The sequence below is a fragment of the Microtus ochrogaster genome, chromosome 21 (assembly GCF_000317375.1).
Source record: "Microtus ochrogaster isolate Prairie Vole_2 chromosome 21, MicOch1.0, whole genome shotgun sequence".
NCBI classification, from domain to species: Eukaryota; Metazoa; Chordata; class Mammalia; order Rodentia; family Cricetidae; genus Microtus; species Microtus ochrogaster.
In genome coordinates, this window is record NC_022022.1 from 12,516,246 (window position 1) to 12,537,727 (window position 21,482).

Consider the following 21,482-nt stretch of genomic DNA (forward strand, 5'->3'; position numbering starts at 1 on the left):
AAGACATTTAATTTCATCTGTATTTTTAAAATACAAAATGAATGGTCCTTAGAACTGTGCATGCTGATAAAATCTCTCCATCAGTGAAACACAAGGTTTTCACTCCCTGTGTTTTGGAAGGCAAGCAGCTTTATTGCATTGACTGTCTTACCAAATCTATTAGACTAAGTTCTTTGAGAAATTAAGCATTTGATCAAATAGAAGTGTTACATTCATCTTAAATGTATTAATGAAAATCTCTTTCTTTTTCTTTTAAATTAGATCAAGTACAGATAAATAGTATCTAATCTCAGGTTGCATCGTTCCTGCTCACTATCCTTGGACTAGCCCACTCATAGACAAAAAGTCGGACACCTACAGTTCAGATAAAGCAAACTCATGGGATAATACTGAGTGGGATGCGTTAGAGCTCAGATATCTGGGAACAGAAATGAAGGGCATAGGAGGAATTATTTTTATTATTCACCTTCTGAAGTTTGTGGGCCTTAAGGATCCAGGAATGTGAGACAAGGATGCCATCTTGTCAGTCACTAAATTGTCATCTTTAATCAGGAATATTGACATGTCTAACAAAGATGGCCGCAAATCTTGAAGTAAAGTTAGAAGGTTAAGAGGACCTCATCTTCACTAAACTCTCTCTACTATAGCAAATGCATATCCATAAGAGAACCTTAAGCTTTCCTAAACCAAGCATCACAGTCAAGAAAAGCCATAGGACTATGAGGTGTGGATATAATCTAATTATAATAATTATATCCACTTAAGGATATAATCTAATCAATACGATGTGATGCTACAATTCAATCACTCACAGATCACAAGTAAAGAATTTTAGTATATAATTCTAAATATGAAGAAAGGTTGAGGCTTGCTAGGTAGAATCTCATATGGAGATAGTTGGGCTTTAGAAACAAGAGTGGAGGAAGCGAGGGGACTGTGTTACACAAACAAACCAGCCATGTGCATGAGTACATTGAGCCCAAAATAAGGTCAGATGCATTAACCCTGTGCAAGAACTAGGCTGGCTACAATAAGCTCTCATAGTACACTCTGCTTATGTTTACATAGGTGTAAAATTTTAATGATTTGGAAACTATGCATTGAACAACATAAATTTATGTACACAAGCACCACTTTCCAGTCAGTCAATTGTGTATGAACCGGCTGAGCATACTTGACACTGTCAGCAGAGCAGGCAAAACAAAGAGAGGGCTGAATCTGAAACTAAGTCCACAGCCCGAGACTATAACACACACAATGCTGGTGAGCTCTTAACTGTGCTTTTCAGAGTCTCAATCACTTCTAAAACAGTTGCTCAGACATCCGTTCTCTGAGACATTGACCTTTGCGAGCATCAACTGCTGCTTGGGGAATCCTGGTGGAGTGAATATTTAATGAGATGTAAAACTATCAAGAATCTTCAGTCATTGTGCATGGTGACAATACTATTTTAACCAACTAAAGCATGAAATATATGTTATCATAACGGAAAGCGGCTGGACTCTTTATTAACAGGCAGCCTTTGTCCCGAAAGAAGAGGCATGTTTCCTCGGTGTCAATTAGAATTGTAATTACCTAGGTGAGAGTGGTGTATTGGAATCGTAGTGATTGCTAATAATCCTACAGAAGTGAATGCGCATCGCCATGTTAATGAACTTGTATCCTTACCTGAATCAGATTGGTCAGATGAATCTCAGGTGTGTATTCTGAGCATTGCAATCATGTCTAATGGTAATGGGTATGACGAGAATAACCAGGATGTGTAAAACTTTAAAGTATCTCATCAGAAAAATAGTCAAAATCATGAATTCTTTCACAGAAACAGATACGTTTAAATATCTTGACACCTAAAGGGTGATTATAGGGGAGAGAGAAATGTAACTCCTGGGTGGTCCACGAGAAAGAATGGTTGGGGCAAAGAGTGGCAGATGAATGCAATAAGGGCATGCTTATGAGTGGAAATGTCCAATAGCCAAGCATTAAATTGCATAGTATTGAGCTTTGTTAACATGAAAAGTATTCAAGTTGAAAATTAAAGTATCAGAGATGTCACAAAGAGCATTCAGTATAACATAAAATCTTTACTGGACAGGCAACCTTTAAGCCCCAATCTGATAGAAATTTCTCCTCATCTTTTGGGAACAGCAGCTGGGTCCTATAATGTTTCTCCATGCCCCTTTGGGTATGGGAGTGTCCTTAAATTCAGTTGCAGGTGAAAACCAGGAGCTCAAAAAAGGCACAATTATAGGTTGCACTCCAAGCCTACTAACTAGATAACATTCCTCGTGAAATGTGGTCAGGGAATTTTTATTACCAAAAGCAGAAGTGGTTGAGCTTTAGCTAAACCACCGTGCAAAACATGGGGTTCCTAAGGTCCAACCCTTTACTAGCTGCTTAGGTATTAGAAATTGTGCTTTGAACTATGCAACGACTCAGCAGTAACCCCTTATAAAACAATTTTTCTCGTGGGCTTTTATTTAAGTGAAAGGACAGCTAGATAATAAGAACAATAACAACGCTTGCCGGTGAGATAGGTATAGAGCCCAGCACATCGTATGCCTCACCCCACCTCGTTTATACAAGCAGCCTATGAGGTTAACCTCTACATAACTGCTTTTGTCACTTTATCAGAGGATGGAGAACCAAGGTACTTTGTTCTCTAAAATCACAGACTATTAGAAACTTTACCTTTTGAAACCGGATCAGTAAAAATGGAATAGCCCACTTTTGCCTGGAGGATTTGAGTCACTTTAACACCAAGAAGCAGCCTCAATTTTCAACCCAGGTGCAAAGCTTCAGATAAGGGTTTTTCAGACACAATATTAAACATTTATCTTAACTTTGTAGTTGCCAAGGAAACAGAAACCAGCGTCCACTTTGCAACTCAGACCTGATGTTAAATGCTTTGCTCATTTTGAGCACTATCAAGAGTCTGTTTTAACCACTGTCAAGACACATTTTCCCCACAGCCATGTTTTCAGCTTTGTTTCTTCTTTAGTTTGGGAGCAGACTTTCTGGTACCTCTGCAGTGCTGTAATGTCTGATGTAAGAAGTTCATAACACTCCACTTAGATCATGTCTTACACCTCATCTGTTTTTCTCTTAATTCCTACCCAAGCACTGACACCGCTGCCCAACTGTTCGACTGTCATTCTCCCACGTTGATTATCCATCTATATTTACTTTGTTGCTTCTAAGTCATCTTTGTCTAGCAAATCTATCAGATATCATTCCTTGAATTAGTTGGTTTTGTGTTGTAGTGATACATACAAGGCAATTACAAATCATAGTTCCAGAGAATCCAGCCCAAGGACAATGTGTGCACAGCCTTGGATCTCTAGTAATGGTGCAAGACAACAATGGCAAAAAGGTCTTGATGGAACAGATTCTTTCTCATGATGATTGAGGAAGCATTAAAGAGACAGGATGGACCAGGATCCTCTTCCAGAATGCAAACCTATAGAGTTTGCATCACCAGAATCTATCTAAAGGGTGGCAGAAGTAACAGTGTATCTCAGCAAGTGCAGCATTGCTGTAGTAACAAAAAAAGAAAAGGAGAATCCTGGAAGGTCATAAGCTAGCTAACTCTAGTTGTAGGTGTTGACAAACAAGATGCATTGTCTCAACAAGGTGTCAGGGGAAGATAAATAACTGAACTTGTTTTCTGATCCATTCACTAGTGCTTTAGTACATGCCTTTACATATGCTCACACATACACACAAAGACAAAACAAAAATAAATATTGTTAATATTATAATTTACATCATAGTAAGTTGATGACCCAAAATAAGGCTTAACATGTTTAATTCATTGGTGCCCTTAACAGAAACTGAAACATAGTTCTACAAATGGTTTTCTGGCAATAGGAAGCAATGCACAGTTAAGCTGTAAAACTTGAAGATTAAAAAGTAGTAAGAATAAGACATTAAAAAATTAAAAAATCTTTTATAAAGATAGGCAGCCATTGTCAAAAAGGTTACCCCTTATTAGTTATTGGTCAATTGACTTCTCTATGTCACCATCATGCTGTGAGATGAGTATTCACAAAAGGGACTTGCTTTTGAGTCAGGTTACTTTGAAATCCAAAGAGAAACTCCAACGTAAGCTCACCCAGTTGCATCTGTGTGGAATTGTGGTAGCTGCCTGGTCTTAACAAGTTTGATGAACTTTTGCAAAACTATACAAGTCTCATTATACTTCCAAAGATGACATGTCTGACTCACTCCAAGCTCAGATTTGTAGAAATTCTTATTTAACTGTGTTTACCTACCCAGAGCTTTCAAATCACAAAGCCACCTTGACTACACATATTGATGAAGGGCCAATAATGACAGGCACTATAACTGGAGCCAATACACAAAACCAGCTCAGCAGAGCTCCTGCTATTTATGCGAATTTGATAAATGCAGTTACAAATGTAATTCCCTTTTTCATTTTGATGTTTGGGGTTGTTTATGACCGTCCACTTTTGGTTCCTACTAAACACGCATTTCAAATCTCCATGAGGGAGATAAGCTTTATGGAACAACTTGTAACAACTTTTCAGAAAATTGCACACTCGAAGATCCAATTTTGTTCTTTCACGCTTGCCCTGAAACAGTCCCCTTTCTGATCACCAGGCAATTTCTCACGCTCTTTGAGATTTCTCTTCCCAAGCAATTTTTTTTTTCAGATATGCTTTTGGCAATAGTTTAACACTGGAGTCTGCCCTGGTGAGTTAGGTGAATTAGAAAAATTTGAAATTAGAATCCAATGAAAATGAGGCAGAGATTAAATCCTTACCTGAGAGCCAGTGTCTCCCTGGTGAGAGCTTTGCTCTGTCCTATTATTCAAAGATAAATCCACTAAGAGAAGAGTTGCTGCTTTTAATATCTTCTGTGCTCACCTGAGAGAATGGTGATAGCTGAACCACAGTGCTTTTCCCTAATAATTTTAATTATTTTCTTTTTTTTTTTTTTTTTTTTTTGTTTTTTCGAGACAGGGTTTCTCTGTAGCTTTTTTGGTTCCAGTCCTGGAACTAGCTCTTGTAGACCAGGCTGGCCTCGAACTTACAGAGATCAGCCTGCCTCTGCCAAAATTTTAAATCTAGCATGAGTTATAATATTGTTATTTAAACTTTGGTCGTGTCAAGAAGATACATTTCTTTGAACATATTCTCTATTTAGAACCACACTACTACTTAGAATGCAACTACATATTCTAATTCTGGCTTTTCATTTCTTTGCTTTGTGAACTTACTTAAGGTGACTGATTGTCCTTTGGTGCTTTGTTTCTTATTGATAATTTAGTTATATTAGTCGTCACATTCCATAGGGGTTGCATGTGCAGATTACATAGAACAATGACCAGCAGGATTAAATTGGAAGGCTTTAAGGGAAACCTTTTGCAATGAGTTTGTTCCCTGTAGCTTCTGGAATAATATCCTTAGATACAGAGCATCCTAAAAAGATGAATATTTTGCATACATGTCCAAAGTTAAAATTTCAAACACTTTAAGAAGATAAATCTTCTTGTTTGTTTGTTTGGTTTTTTTTTTTTTTTTGGTTGTGTTTGTTTTTTGTTTGTTTGTTTCTTCAAGACAGGGGTACTCTTTAGCTTTGGAGCCTGTCCTGGAACTAACTCTTGTAGACCATGCTGGGCTCCAATTTACAGAGATCTGCCTGCCTTTTTCTACCAAATGCTGGGATCAAAGTCATGTGCCAGCACTGCCCACCTAGAAGATAAATCTTTATATAGACAATTTTCTATAAATGTTATGGCCCTTGATACTTTATCTCACATAAAAAATAAAATAAAAAAGATACCTATGTCCTTTCTTTCTCCAAGTTGTACTAAAGAAACAGCTTAAAGTTTTCCTTGGCATGTTTATGAAAAAAACTTGATTTATAGCTTATCACCCTGTGGTAAGTGTGTTAAGTCAACAGAATATTTTACTCTCACAAATTCCAAAGGGTTGGAGGCTCTTTGACAGCTCAAACTACACATGAGGAAACTGTGCGTGGAGAGGTTCAACAATAGGAGCACAGATTGGAAATGTTTTGAGTGTGCCACTCTGTTAGGGAAGGGACTTAATTCACATAAATGTCCTCATTTCCCAAATGAAGAACCTAAGACCCAGAGCAAGAAAGTGACAACCAAGGGTCTCTCTGTTACACCATTTTGCCTTCCATTTCCTTCTACTTAATTTGGATTTATATTTTCCTCACTTTTCAATTCTGTATACAAAGTCATAATAATATTTTTAAGCACCAGAATATGTTTCTCCCTCACACACCCATGTTCTTCTTTGAAGTAGCAACAGCAGCTGCCAGAGGAGGATCCCCTGGGCTTATAGAGCGGCAGTCAGTTCCACAGATGAAGGCAAAGAGGCAAAGACAGAAATTCCCTTCCCTAAAGATCCACACTAATGTTTTCCATTTAAATTCATTCTTTCCTTACAAAGTGGTTTTGAAACAATACTGAAATTTCAAGGAAGGAAGAGCAATGGGTCACCTTCTAGATGCAAAATATTTACTTTGACTGGTATCAGGGTATGGCTTTCTGGGAGCAAAGTGTGGCCTCTGGTTGGTTGTTAAGGATGGCTTTTAGTAACAAAGTGTGGCCTCTGGTTTTCAATGGCAAATATGAATTAGACTGAGATAATTAAACACAGTTCTAATTCCAATTAATTTTTCTATTTCTCTTCTCTATTATAGCTTGCATATTTAAGATATACATGATATTGTGGAAGATACATAGATGATAAATTTCTTTTATTTGCTTGCTTGCTTATTTTTAAATAATTGACCATTTCAATAACCCACAGTTTTTTCCATTTTCACTATGGTAGAGGAAACTTGAAAGGTCAAAGGCCTTAGAGTAGATTGTCCTTACACTTAGTTATGGCTTTGGTTTCAGAGTCCAGCCTCGACAAGTTCATAAGTTCTAGGGTAGGGACATGAGGATTTGAAATGTTCAGCAGTCTACCGCCATACCACCCTGAACGCATCCCATCTAGTCTGATCTCAGAAGCAAAGCAGAGTCAGACCTGGTTAGTACTTAGATGGGAGAAATGTTCAACAGAATACACAGAGTTACAAAAGAAATAAAGAAACATAGGTTAGTACAGAAAGAAACTCAGTGAAAACTGAATATTGAATCTACCCATGTTTATTTTTCATACACTTTTATATGCCAATATAAAAGGGGTGGAAGAAGGCAAAAAAAAAACTGTTTTAACATGACACAAGAACAACCAGAACAGTTACTTACTTCAGTACTAGAGACATCAAGCCATTATTTCCTGAGTAAAGTATTTTGATATTTTGTTCAGAATATGCAGCAAATATACCCCAACTGAGTATCCTGTAAGCAGCCACTTCCTATGTCAAACCTCCTATTTTAAAATAAAGGAGCAGGAATAGGCTTGAATGTTCTGACCTTTGGTCAGGTTGTAGTGGAACCACCTCTATGCTCTTAAGTCAAGATTTCTTGTTTGTAGCCTCAACTATTGTCAACAACTTTGAAAGACTGAAAATAAGTTCAAACTCTCTGACCTTTAGTCAAGGTGGAAAAGACTCACACCTGTGTGCCTCCAAAATTTGAAAAACTTGAGGCTTATCAGCAGAAAATAGAACAAGAGTTGGGACTAGTACTTTTTGAATTGAAACAAAATTGCTTGCTTTCTTAATCTGTAAACTGGAAGAAGAAAAAATAGCACTTGCAACTAATGTTTGATTCTTTAACCATCCTAAACACACAAAACACACATTATTCATTACAAAACACATGCAAAGTACAATACTTAAACATTTTATATTGGCTTGGTTTTGTAATGATAGACTTTACTGTCAATTAATTCTAAAATGATCTCATTTTAAAACAAAATGCTAAGGTACTAACCTATTTTCACATTTAGTAATATTTTATTCAGAATGAACTATATGCCTGACACCTTCCTGTACACTGGGAATTCCCCCAAAATGTGAGAAATGTGATGGTATTTCTGCCCTCAAGGAGACTGGTTTACAGAGGAGAAAATAGAAAATAATTAATCAGAAGAAATACATAGTACTTAACTAGCGTCTACAGAGAGAGAGAAAATAGGAAGAGTGTGAAGCAAGCAAGCAATCAGGAGGAATAAGAGGATAGTATGGCCATAAAGAGCTAATTTTTGTACAGAAAACAAAAAGCAGGTGAGGCAGTAATAGGAAGAATGCATCTCAGCAGAGAAAAAGAAACGAGATAGAAGATGACCTTGCAAGAAACAAAATGTCAATTAATAGATGTAAGAGAATATTTTATATAAAACTTTCCACTTCAAACTATTTACTGTAACTGCAACAGAAATCTAAGTGGGTTTTAGCAGAATAATACCATCCAAATTATAACTTAACAGGATTATGTTGATTAATAGATTATAATAAGTGAATGGAGTGGCTTTAGATCAAAGTCGATCTTGTAATAACCCCAATGAGAGACCATGTGATTTTAAGGAGAATGGTAGCTGTGTAAGAGGTCCAGTTCTAGGTGTGCTTGGAAGGTAGAAATAGCTAGTCAATAAAACTGTCAAGAAATATATGGAGAAATAGTTACAGTTGAAAATGGAAAAATTAATTGATGTCTTCTGCAATCTCGTGCATATTTCTAAGATATTCTGGTCATTCTCCTTTCCTCATCCTCTGTTTTCATCACTCCACACTCACCAACCACCTTTCCTCCCCCCTCATGTCCTCATTTTCCTTTTCACGTGTTGTTGCTTTGAGCCTCACTGGGTTTAACCAGGGCTGTGCGCAGGAGCGAGAGTGGGGAACTATCTATTGAAAGATGAGTAGTTCATCACTGGTTACACAACTGTGGACGATGAGTTCACAGACATGCCAGCTAGCTAAAATGGGAAAGGTTACAGAAATGGATGCATAAGCATAGCATTGTTGTTTATTTGGGAAAGTGTTTTTGTTGTTATTGTTGTTCCTTTAGTTTTGTTTGCTCAGGTTTGGGGAGCCATATGAAGGGCTTGTTTATAACATGCTCAATTAAAGATGCCTATTAAACACTGAAAGTGGAGATGTCAAGTAGATAATTGGAAATGCAAGTCTGAATTGATAGGAGAGGTCTTTGAGGAAGAAATGAATTTGGGAGTCATTAGCATATAGATGAGGAAGAATCAACAAAGGCAATAAAAGAGAGGTCAGGAAGTTGGAGGAAAACTAGGTGAGCTGTATTCTGTAAGTCAAGTGAAGAAATCATCTCAAGGAGAGAAAAGTAATATTGATGAAAGTCAAGGAAGTTGAAGTCTGAAAATTGATGGCTAGAATTAGCAATGTGGGATCAGAGCCTTGAAATGGGTAGAATTCATGCTATATTGTGTTGGTGCAACAAGAGAAAAATGTTAACAATATGTCTGATTAGGAAGACAGAAATTGAAGATGATGAATGGAATTAGTTATCTTCAGAAGATACACTAGTAAAGATAAGAGAGAAAGAAATTACTGGAGAAAAACTAGACTCTAGATTTTTTTAAATGTTCATGAAGTAGCTCAGTGATAGAGCACTTGTCTAGTTTGAATAGGCTGTCGGTTTGCTTACCCTTCACTGAAGAAGTTCATATATAAATTAAGAGATGAAAATAATTCTTGTCTGTATCTAGGAATGAGCCATTAAGAACAAAAAAAAAATACTGATTTTGGAAAAAGAGGAATTAAAATAGTTTCCTTTAAGATCTTGGTCCAAACACTGGTCCAAGACTGAACTATCAACACTGTCCAGGAACTTGAGAGAAATAAAAATTATTTTGCTCTTGCTACAGCTAAGTCAGAACCTGCTGTTGGTACCTAGGAATCTGGAACTTAGCAAGTGGCTGAGAGATTATGACCGTAAACTGAAAGGTATTGAATGACTTCATGAATTGGGAAGGTCAGTTTAATGTAGGAGCACAGGAATGTATTTTTGACACAGGAGATGCTCATGCAACTCTACGAAATTATTTTGTAATTGGTATTTTCAGCATTTGAAGAATCACATTCAGTCCTTCTCTTCTACATGGTGCTCAGATATTAGGAACTTGATGGTGCTCAGGAAAGTTGTATTGTTTTCTTCAACAACGGTGACTGAAATAGATGACCGTGTGTCTGAAAAGCTCAACTCAGTCTGAGAAGTTATATTACCGAGATTCTTTAAACAGCATTGTCCATTCAACTGCTCTTTTCAGCCAGTCCCAATGTTTCATTCCATACAAACCACAGGCATATGTATTGAATGTGTGACATGTTACAAACACTGGCAAATGTCTTCTTTATTCCAGTCCTTTGAATTCCCATCCCACACAGCCCTTCTCCATTCTACAGAGTAGAATATGTAGATTCAGAGGATTAATGTCATCTCACTAGCACTAAAAGTGCCTTTTAGTACTGCAGTAAAGAAAGGGCTGCTTCTAGGCCTGATGCCATAGCCCTTTGCATCTTAAGTCTTCTTTCATTAAACATTCTCTGAAATAATAAGACAGGCTACCATTTGAAAAACTAATGAATAAACATATTAGTCAATAGATTTCAGCATTCCATGCACCATAATTTTTGGTTCTAGATTTTATAGTTATTGATTTGCTATGAGATGATAAAAAGAAAATAAATCTGTAGTTAGGTTGTATTTTCTGTGAGATGGTTGTGCTGGAAATTATACTTTCTATTTATATGAACTAGAGAACATTGTGTTTGTTAACTTTTAATGACGTGCATAAGTAATAAATTTAATGGTTATCTTTACTTAAAGTCAAAATAAAACCCCAAGTAGTTTTAAGACTGTGATTCACTAACTATTACATTTTTTTAAGTCTGCAATCTTCACACAATATACAGGTTGTACGACCTTAATAATTAACTCTTTCCTGAAATTCAGATGTGGACTCACTGCCGTTCTGTAATTCTCTGTAACACAGGTGACTCACATTGGGTGTGGGACAAGAAATTCAATCTTGTTCCAAAAGCCTTGATCCTGTCTCTATTTCTCATCCTGACGAATCGTGCCCATCTTCCCATTCAAACCTAGGATTGCTGGTGGACAATTTTCCTTCACATCACTCATCTGTTGCATCAACGAAGGGCTGCCACAAATCCAGTAAAATCCTTATCAATGCCACTGAGAGTTTCTTCTTCTGGTATCCCGCCATCTCTCTCCTAAGCAATGGGACTATCACTCCAAGGGACTTTTCCTTGTCTCTCATTCTGATTGTTCCCTGTGCAGCTTCTGCATGTCTACCCTGAATCCTAAACATGCCCGTTGTATTTCACCACATGAAAGTAATGGCATCACGTCTTTGCTTTAAACCAGAACAATGCATACAAGATAAAATTTAAATATATTTGGGTGGTCCTGAAGTCTTGGATCTGACTACAGTTCCTGTTTCTTGATGCAGTTCTGCCTATATATTCATTATCACTCACACTGTGCTGTGGAAATTCTAAAACCAGGGGGTTTCTTCTCTTCAACACAAGTTGCTAAGTTCTACACAGGAAAAAAAAAAAAAAAACTAGCCTCCATTTAAAAACTAGAACTAACTTTTAAAATGGAAATAACTTTAATAGGTAATGAAAGTACTGCAAACTATTTAGGTCTTTGTAAATTGAAGTTATTTTAATTTCTTACAATTAATAATCATTATAATTTGAGCTTTTCTACTTCACTGTGAGCAATTAAACCGCTTGTAATAACAGCATATTTCAGCTTTTATGCTGTTCATAAACATGACTGAATCATACACTTGGACTATTGTTGTTTCTCAGTATGCAGGTTCACTTACTTGCATCTCTGGGAAATTGAAAGGAGCATTCCACTTGTGTTCCTTTTGTTATTTTCCCCTTTCTTTGTAATGTGCAAATAAGAGCCCATTCTTCTGTGATATTCAATCCTATATTCTTCTAAAGATGTTATTATTTTGTTGACTGATAGTTCATTAATGAGTACAATTACCATCTGCCACATTGCTTCTTAAATTATCCCATAATTGCATGTGTATTAATTTTCAATTGTGGATATTAAGCTTTGCTAAAATTACCCTCTCCTTTATTAAAGCTGGTTGAGTTCCAGGTGTATTTTCAAAACATTTAGATTTCTAGAGCTACTTTGTAGTCTTACATTGTAAGACAGTAGCACTAATGTAAAATGTCACACTGCTTCCCTTGACTGCTATTTCTTGCTACTTTGTACATAGACAGATGTGCTTAATCCTTATTGATCTCTCAGATGGCACGGTTTTTGAAGGACAAAAAGAAATAGTGCTTGGTTTTCTGGGTGTGATTTTTAAAACATAAAGACAAAAGGAAATCATTTGGATATATTTTAAAGAGAAAGGAATATTAACTAGACTCCAAGCTAAGAGATTCAAGAAACATTTCAAGACTCTTAGCATCTACCCCACTTGAAAGTTTCTTGAGGGTAAAGCAGACACATGCTTTAAATAAGTATCTATTTCAACTTTATTAAACATTGTGTTTGTCCTGATAATACTGTTGAAATACGTACACACACACACACACACACACACACACACACACACACACACACACACATTTAGCTAAAAATATTACATACAGCAAAGAGAATTAGCCTAAGGAATAACGATGATGTTTTTCTTTTCTCTGACTCAATTCTTTCCATTTTATCTTAATTCCTCCCTATTTTCTCTAATGTACTTTTTCATTTTTTATTTTAAAATGCATAAACGGATCAAAAGAATGCAGTGGTCTCTAATTTGTCCCACCCAGAACCTGAGATTGAGATGTAACCTGTCTATCATAGCTACAGAAAGAATATCACAAAATTCCACATAATATTTGAATTTCAGAGCTGGAGAGGGCCTCAGCCTGAAAGGATGCATTTTATAGGAAATACTAAAACTAAAGAAGCGTATGTCACCAGTCTGACTCGCTGCTGACAAGTAGGGAACAACAAGCAGATCCTCACAATTCCTGCACCCATTTTTAATAGATCACACATTCTTGCGGGTCACGGTTTTCAGTACTGTTCTGTGCGACTTCACGAAGTGAAAATAAAGCTAATGAGGTCTGAAGTAGGACTGAGAAGCTCCAAAGGAGAATGAAAATCATGGACTCTCAATGGCAAAACTAGAAATAAAGAATGCCAGCAACACAAGTTTCCTTTGAAGGCTGGCTCTTCTGTCTGTTGGGGTGTGAGGGTGTAAGGTGCCTAGGGGCGACATTCACACCCACAGTAGCTGATAATCTTTGCCTGTGGTTTTAAAGTGAGGACATTCATTTTGGGCTGCTGTTTGAACAAGTGATCTCCTGTTCGCTCTGCATGATCATCTTGGAAATTACTCAGACTGTTTTCATGCCCCTCTGAAGGCACTCTGGTCTTGCCCAGAGAAATCTGTATAAATTAAGTTTGGCGTTTGAAATGTGCACTTTGGCAGAACCCCATTTAGAGGCTTTCAACTTTGCTATGAATGATAAAGAAAAACTGATTATACACAAAACCCAGAGGAGACGACTTTGTTCACAGAATCAGTGCAGTGGGGCTGGAAAAGCTCGCCTTCTCCTGTCCTCCAACCTCTCTCTGCTCTGAGCATTAGGAGGAACCAAACCCTAGCAAGAATATTTTGTTTGTCTTGCAAAGTGTCCTAGAAAGGTGGAAAAGGAAGGCAAGGCACTTGCCATGAGGGTGGGGGAAGGAGGTTTCCAGATCTGCCTGGTGATTAGAGCTGGGCTGTTGATCTCCTTTCATGCTGTAGATGTGGCTGGCTGCAGTCACGCCTCCCGCTGCCAGCCGGGCTCCGGGCTCCTAATCAGTCACTATGAAAACTCATTAGCTCCACAGCAATGAGTGCTCCACTGCTGAAGCTTGGCGCTGTGCTCAGCACCATGGCAATGATCTCAAACTGGATGTCCCAGACTCTCCCATCCCTGGTAGGACTGAACACCACGAGGCTGTCGGCTCCAGATACCTTAGTAAGTGAGTCTCTTGGGTTTGGCCGTCTTGGGACGTTGGGGTGTATTAAAATAGTGGGCGTTGTAAATTTCAAAGACTGAGAGTCTGCTGCTCTCTTCATTGGTGGACTTCAAAGGCAGAATATCTGTGTGATAACTCTACTCTATGGATATTTATGAAGACTTTAAAGTTACACCAAGAAACGAGGAAGAGGGGATTGCTAGGGAATTAGCTATATAAAAAAAAAGAAGGCTGGTCTTATTAAATTCTTAAGAATTTTATGTTTTAACCAAATTAACGAGATCTAGAAGGATTCCTTACTATGCTTTGGTTCTCACTATTTTATTTCGTGTGCTGTCTGAAACCTTTGTAATTTTTCCTACAAAATAAACTATAGAGAATATTCTTCTTAATCTGTTATTACCACAACAGGCTCTTCTTTTGGAATGCAATGCCTATGACAATTTCTAATTAATTCAGGCAGAGAAGTCAACACCTTTTAAGCATAAATGAATTATAAAACGACCTCAGCAAATTAACGCTGGCCAAAAGATATTTTAAACAACTAAAGACTGTGAACCACAGAAAACAAGCCCAATAAAAACTTCTTCTGTATTATTTAGTATTCCATACAGAAATTTCCTGGCATAAATCCATCTTAGATAGTCTTCATCTATATAAAATTAATAAGTCTTAATCCTTAACATATTTTAGTAAAGTTTTCTCTAGTATTTTGAAATTAGGTGTGTTTAACCATAGTCTTAAATATTTTAAGAAAAATATAAATTGGTAGTTTTACAGATGAAAATGTAAATTTTCAAATAAAAGACATATTCTAAAAATGTCCTGCTATCAAAAAAAGTATTCAGAAAAATGTAATATTTGAAGTTTCTATCTTGTACATCATTGTAGTGGAACATGCCAAAGAGAGAAGCCCTCCATTATAAATATTGTTTGTAGCTTCTAATAATAACTTATCAATCAGTGAACAATTCACCGTATACTCTGACTGAATTACATAATTTGCCAGTTTCTCCCAGTATGGCAAATACCAGCAAAGTCCATGAGATTCAGATATGACCTACCTTCCCCATCTTACTTCTGGAGAGTCCTTCATGGCATTTTAGCTCATTTTGGGTGGAGTCTCTCTATAACCTGCCTAGCAAGGCCTAGCAGCAGAGTTGTCAAGATTTACAGCCATACAGACAGAATATGTAATTAATGCACATTTATACAACAAAATTTTTAGTTATTTAATAATTACTGAGCCAACTGTTTCCAAAGTTCAAGGTTTTCTATTTAAAAAAAAACACAGTTGTCTAATTAGTACTCTTAGAAAGATGATTGTTAACAAATAGTGAGTTATATATCAAATTTGACATATTAACTATGGAGTATAGACTATTTTGTATATATAGGCACCAACTTATATGTTTTCTACTTTTATTAAATGAAGAGAACCAAATTTCCAAGAGTTGTACTTTTCTCTAAGAATTTTAAATATGCTCTTAAGTTTAAAGTGAATGATGACTGGTTGAGAATTGATTAATCAAATATGAATTATTGTTGTAAATATGGATACATCCCAATATATCAGTTCTTTGTCTATTCCTCCATAGCAAACAAAAACAAACATAAAAGCATATGGAATTCTGAATGTCTCATATGACTCATCTTCACACATCAGTAAATGGAATTCTAGTATTTTCTGAAATTAAGAAATATTAGATTATAAACCTATTTCATCTTATTTGATTATTTAGTGAGAGCTAGTGTCTATTACTTAATTTTTCAAGCTGATTGTTCATACCTTAGCACATGGTAGAGAGTGAGGGAATCAGTACATCTTTAGAGAAATAAAAAACGTTGATGCGAGGAGGTTATATCAGACCTTTGCAACTGCCTGGCCTAGCTGTGTTCATAATATCATTTATTTATTTATTTACTCATTTCTTTACAGTGCAAATTAAATCTTAGACAATATGTGAAGAATATTTTTTTTCAATTAAAACTGGAAAAGAAATGCAATGTGTGAAATAGGTTATAGTTCAAATCTCTGGCAGGAGGAAACACTTGCTGGGCTTCTACCATCTGCTTGCTTCCCACACAATCAAACCCCTGCTCCAGTGAAGACACTGCACAGAAACCTAGAGCTCTGGGGTTTAATCTGCGTTCTGAATGAGATAATCAACCATCTACACTCTACAATGGGACAGCTGACTCACAGTATGCACAAACCCAATGGGATTTCTATAGTAACCATGTAGAACCAAACCATAAGACCAAACTTCTGCCCAGCGTAACGTGTCTCCGGGATCTCACCTGCTAGTCCTTAGCCTTCATGGCTTCAAGTATCTATAGAGTTCATGCTGCCTTGTTCAAACTGTTTCTCATGTTCCTGGACTTTTCTCTATTTATCTCCTTCCTGCACACCTACATCCTCACAGTTTAAAGTATGTTTACTCATCTCCTTGACCTCACAGAGTAAGAAAAAAAAAACATATATCTGCCATTCTTAAAGTTATTACAATAAAGAAGAAAAGAAACTCCTAAATGGCATTATAGACATCAAGGAAGAGGTAAAGGGATTTTCTGTCCAAGAGGTTCCCCCCCCCATCACTTTCAAATAATTCCATAAGAGATAACTACTTCTGTTTTCACATAGCTTCCTCACACAATGATTCCTTAGATGAAGGAGATGCACTTCTTCAGGACAGTACGCACAGCTAAATGTTGTGGGTCAGCTGTCTTATCATTCTTACCCTTCTGTGTTCTACCTCTATGTTAATCAACGTGAATGAGATTAACCTGCAACTTTGTAGAAATCGCACACACACCTGCACACACCCACACATACATAAGTCTCAACTGTGGTTCATGATTGCACGTCATTGTAACAAAAGAAACAAAACAAAATGCAGAGCTTTGTAAATATTATCACAGTTTCTCTTTAAAAAAAAAAAGCAATGGTTTCAAATGACCTGAAAATGAAGCAAGAAAGTATGAGTTTGAAATGTTAAGAGACAATTGAATGGGCTTGAGCAGGTGCCTACAGAGTAGGAAGTGTGTGATTGTTTCAAGAGTTCAGGGAGGTTTCCAGTTCACAGGATTTTGCCTACCAGGAACTAATTAAATATAACCAATTAAATACAGCTCTTTAAGTCATGAAGTCCCTCTTGTTTTTCTTTAAATGGTGTGATACCACTCTTAATTTTCTTGCTTGAGATTTTTTTTTCTTCACGCTGGAGTGGATCCATGGTCTTTGGAGAAACTGGCGAGTCTGCCTCAGGTCTCTGAAGGCTCAGGCCCCCTCTGGCACATCTCTCTGATGAAAAGTCACTTCCCATGGATGCTGAGCTTCTGAAAAAAGAATCCCTCTCCTTGTGGAAACTTTACCAAGAATAACCTGGAAAAGAGCAATTAAAAAAGCAGAGATTGTTCAGCAGATACTGTTCTCAAACAGCCAGCCCTATTGCTGTGGGAGGAAGGGGCCTTGAAGGGACCTATGGGCATAAGCCATTTGTTTGTTATGCTACAGTTTCAGACATCTATCTGGCTTCTCCTCATAGGCAACTACTCTGATACATTGTCAGCTTAAAGTTGTAGAGTACTATGAAACACAGCGCCAGTAATCCTCCAAGGAGCTTACCCTAAAATAACAAATGTGGTTTTATATTTAGAATGATAATGTGTAGTTTTATCAGCTATTTTTGATAAGGGGGTGTTTGGGATTTGTTCATTTTGGGGTGGTAAGGAAGGAGCCCAGAGCCATGTACATGCTACTATTCGTCACACTACCTTTTTTTTATTTTTTATCTGACTTGTCAAGCTTCCAAAATATGACATCTGTTATGTGATGGGACAAATAAAACAAATTAATGGAAGATGTTTGAAAGCTCAAAACAGCAGATCATGAGAGTAACAGAAAATATGGTCATTGTCTTTTCATAGAAGCATCATCCAAAGAATGGGAGTAGAGTTATTCTTATTTGACTGTCTGAAGCAAGTAGAAATGGGAACAAATGGGAACATTTCCAGAGAGAGAAAATTTCAAGTCCTAAGCTCCAGTTTCCCACAGTGGGAGGGCTGCACTTCAAACACTTGAGTTCTTATCATGCAGAGGACAAACAGAGCACAGAAACATCTGCGTGAAATTTCACTGGATAGAAAGGAAGTAATGAAATAAAACTTCTATGGACCTTCCCAACTCTCAACTCATCGGGATTTATAAGCAACATAGACAGAGTCGACCACCCTAAAACTGATGTTTTTGCTGTTTCTATTGTTGGTTTTATTTTCATGGATAAAGGTTTTGTTTCCCACCTTAAAGCCTGGAGGTTTCCTTGAATGAAGAATACTTAACTTATTTCAGTCCCCAAGATTCTTATAATAGCAAGAAATCTGCCACTGAGTGACATTTTTATTAACACATTCTCCACAGCATAGCTTCCAGAGTGATCTCTCAACCTCTTTTTAATTCTTGCCCTCACATTTCCCCTCTCTTTTCAAACAAAACGATTAATATGCTCCTCCTCACTTTACTATCTGGAACCAGACGCATCCTTAGATAGGACTTTTGTGGGAGTTTTCATCATTCAGAGAGCATCATTTTGAAATCTAGGTTTTGATGGAGGGATGTTTTTCTACTTTACATCTCTATAGGAGCCCACGCCTACTAGGTCAGCTAGGGTTCCTGGATAGGGGATCCTCGAGGTCAAAGAAAAGTCAGAAGAAATAGAAGACAGGATAGAATCAGGAGGTCTGTCTGGTCATGCTGAAGCAGCCAATCAGCCCCGAGTTTACTTTAGAGTTTTCTTATACAAAAGCAGAACAAAGCACAGCACAGATGATCAGTCAGTATCGAACCCCAAGAACATTCCTGTCCTTGACTGAGCAACCTCCTTTCCAACATGTACTTACTACCCGGAAGCACCCTTACTTTCTGCCCTGATGTTCCTAAGGTTTGTCATCAGAAGTATACTATCTGCTATATACAGTGTTCTTTTCTCACTGGCTAAATCAGAAGTCTCTCATAACCCTCAAGGTTATAGGAAAAAGCAGAGCAGGTATGATTGAACTCAAATGACTTCTTTTGAATCATTAAATCAGAAATTACTCCAGATGGAAACTGAGTCACAATGGGCTCCCACACATCTCCTATGTCAGACCCCACTTTTTGTATTTTGATCCCTCATTTCTTTCTTCCTTGGTCTTTTTTTTTTTTGTGTGTGTGTGAAATACCTAAAAACTGAACATGAGAAGCAAAATCTATCAATTTTCAACCAGCCAACTTACTTTTATTCGAAGGTGTAGGATTCTTTTCTTGGTCTTCTATGTTGCCTGGGCCCTGGGAATGATTGCAGTCCCTTTTGTGGGAGTAGTGTATTTGCCCTTACCTTGCTGCTTCTCTGGGGTCACGGTGGTCACATTTCCACAAAAGGTAATGCCCTTGCCTGCTGAGAATCAGCTGCTGGGGGATATGTTTCCTCTACAGTCCTGCATTGGACTGTCAGTACAGGAAAATAGATGGTCTCTTTGTAGAGTATGAACTTAGAGAACTCTGGGTTGCCGAAAACGTACACCTTCGTACTGAATGGTGACTTGGAAAAAAATGCTCTATGTTCTTTACTTTGTGGCTTCCTTGTAAACTAAAACACTGTTTCTATGGGCAATTGGTTTCAAAGAAATGAATGCAATTACAAGAGAAGGGATTCTATAAGGAAACCCTACTGAAATGCAATGTATTTTGATCTTCTTTTCCTGCTTCTCAGGATACATCCTTCCTGACACAAATCTCCGTGGTTCAAGAGAATTCTCAGGTGGTATCTTTATGTTTCTAAAGCATAGATCTGCAATTAAACTACAATCAAAGAACTCAGACCACATCCAACTGTTAAATGATTGTTTTAATTCTCTTATTTAGTGCATCCTTAAATATTCATGAGTGTTGTAATATTAAAAACTGCTAAATAGTTCATTTAGTTCTTCTAATTAACACAAGGAGTTCAAAGAAAGCTGCATCAGTAAAGGTTGCTCTGTGTGGGTGCTGTGGGCCATTCATGATCAACTGTATTCACTTTCCAGGTCCAACCACTGTGCTCCACCATAGTACAAATAGATGCTGTCTTGGGGTAGCAGCATCTTGTATTAAGGGAAACTGAAATAATTGAGAGTTCAATACGGTGCTTAAGCTTCATGTTCTGTGATCAGACTTTGCATGCTCATGCCCTAATTTTATTGATTATTCCCGGTGTGTCTATGGGAAAACTCCTATTTGTTCTGAGGTTGCTCAGAATGGTATCAGCGAGACCTCAAAAATATCAAGATATTAAGGGGCAATAAGTTACACAATTCTCCCCAGAGCAGCAAGAGATCCACAAATGCTTGATCTTCCTGGTACACGAGTTTTACTGACATTTGAATAATTGTTATTATAAGTCAGAATTGGAGCAGGCCTTTTGTCCTGGGTATCCAAAAATATCTAAATATGTCCTTCCCCCTGAGATCACAGTTGGTTTTATTTTGGTTGTCTATTCAATGCTTGTTGGGAACCCTAAAAGAGAGGGCTAGAAATACTTACAAAGTGTCTCTATTTGTCACTGTCCCAAATACAGGGGTTTGTATCAAAACCTATAGAAGTCCTAGGCACTTTGGTTTTCTTAACACAAAGGTGAAATTTTTATACTTCAGATCATTCAAAGTACTTCAGTCCAGAAGGGCACTGCTCTTCAGTGATTCTTAGAAGAAGACAATTGAAGGTATTAATATGACTTGTGTCTTTACTGCTGTTAAGCAGGAGGTTCCAAGAAACACTAAATGAAAACCAAACTCTGCTCACCCTTCCCATTTATGTCAACAACAGAGAATGACCACCACATGACCCTGTGTGACAAGCTGCACTGTAGGCAAAGACTCGGCCAATGACATCAATATAAATGCTGACAGCCTTAATAATCACTGTTTGCACTGCTGTTAAAATATTTTAATATGATAATTGGATGGGCCTGCTCCTTTGTCCAAAAGCTGAGTTTATTCTGGAGCCATGCTTTAATTTTCTGGCATATTTCAGATTTGTGATCAATGTTACAAGAAGCCCAAAGGGCCTTTGTCCAGAGAAATTAACCCTAAGCCATTGCTCAGCTTAAGCCTTCAATTAAATTATAAAACTACATCACTAAGTCATTTCTATTTTCATCCTATGGACCATCTTTGAATGTTTCTTTTATAACTAAAACCGATAACCTACTTCTAGTTAATATATTACTTAATTTTAGCAATATATTTTTTCTAAGAGCATCTTTTTTTTCTTTAACTGGATTTCAGGAACAAGAGCTAGAAAAGATTAGTAATATATAAAAAGTGAGGTTGTATTAAGAAGTCAATCTACTCAGGAATAAAAATAGTGTAGGAATTATCTTTAAAAAAATCAGTTAACTATGAAAAGACTAAAAGACAGGTCTGTTGGCATATTCTTTTTATTAAAAAGTGAAGACAAGGCTCATATCTTTATGGGCTTTCTGAGTTTATAGTTTACACTTCTCCCAATATAGGTTAACAA

The 21,482-nt window shown here is 37.1% G+C and overlaps 1 protein-coding gene across 2 annotated transcripts in view; it reads left to right on the forward strand.

Annotated features, from left to right (window-relative positions):
* Olfm3 (olfactomedin 3) overlaps positions 1–21,482 on the forward strand; it is a 196,222-nt gene that overhangs the window by 138,581 nt on the left and 36,159 nt on the right. Inside the window, exon 1 of one of the 2 annotated variants that reach the window (XM_005357169.2) lies at positions 13,733–13,944. The exons of the other annotated variant lie outside the window; for it this stretch is intronic. Within the exon in view, the coding sequence (XP_005357226.1) occupies positions 13,816–13,944 (129 nt within the window). The 5' untranslated portion in view covers positions 13,733–13,815. Of the gene's footprint in view, positions 1–13,732; positions 13,945–21,482 lie in introns of those variants that run through there. 2 annotated transcript variants of the gene reach the window in all.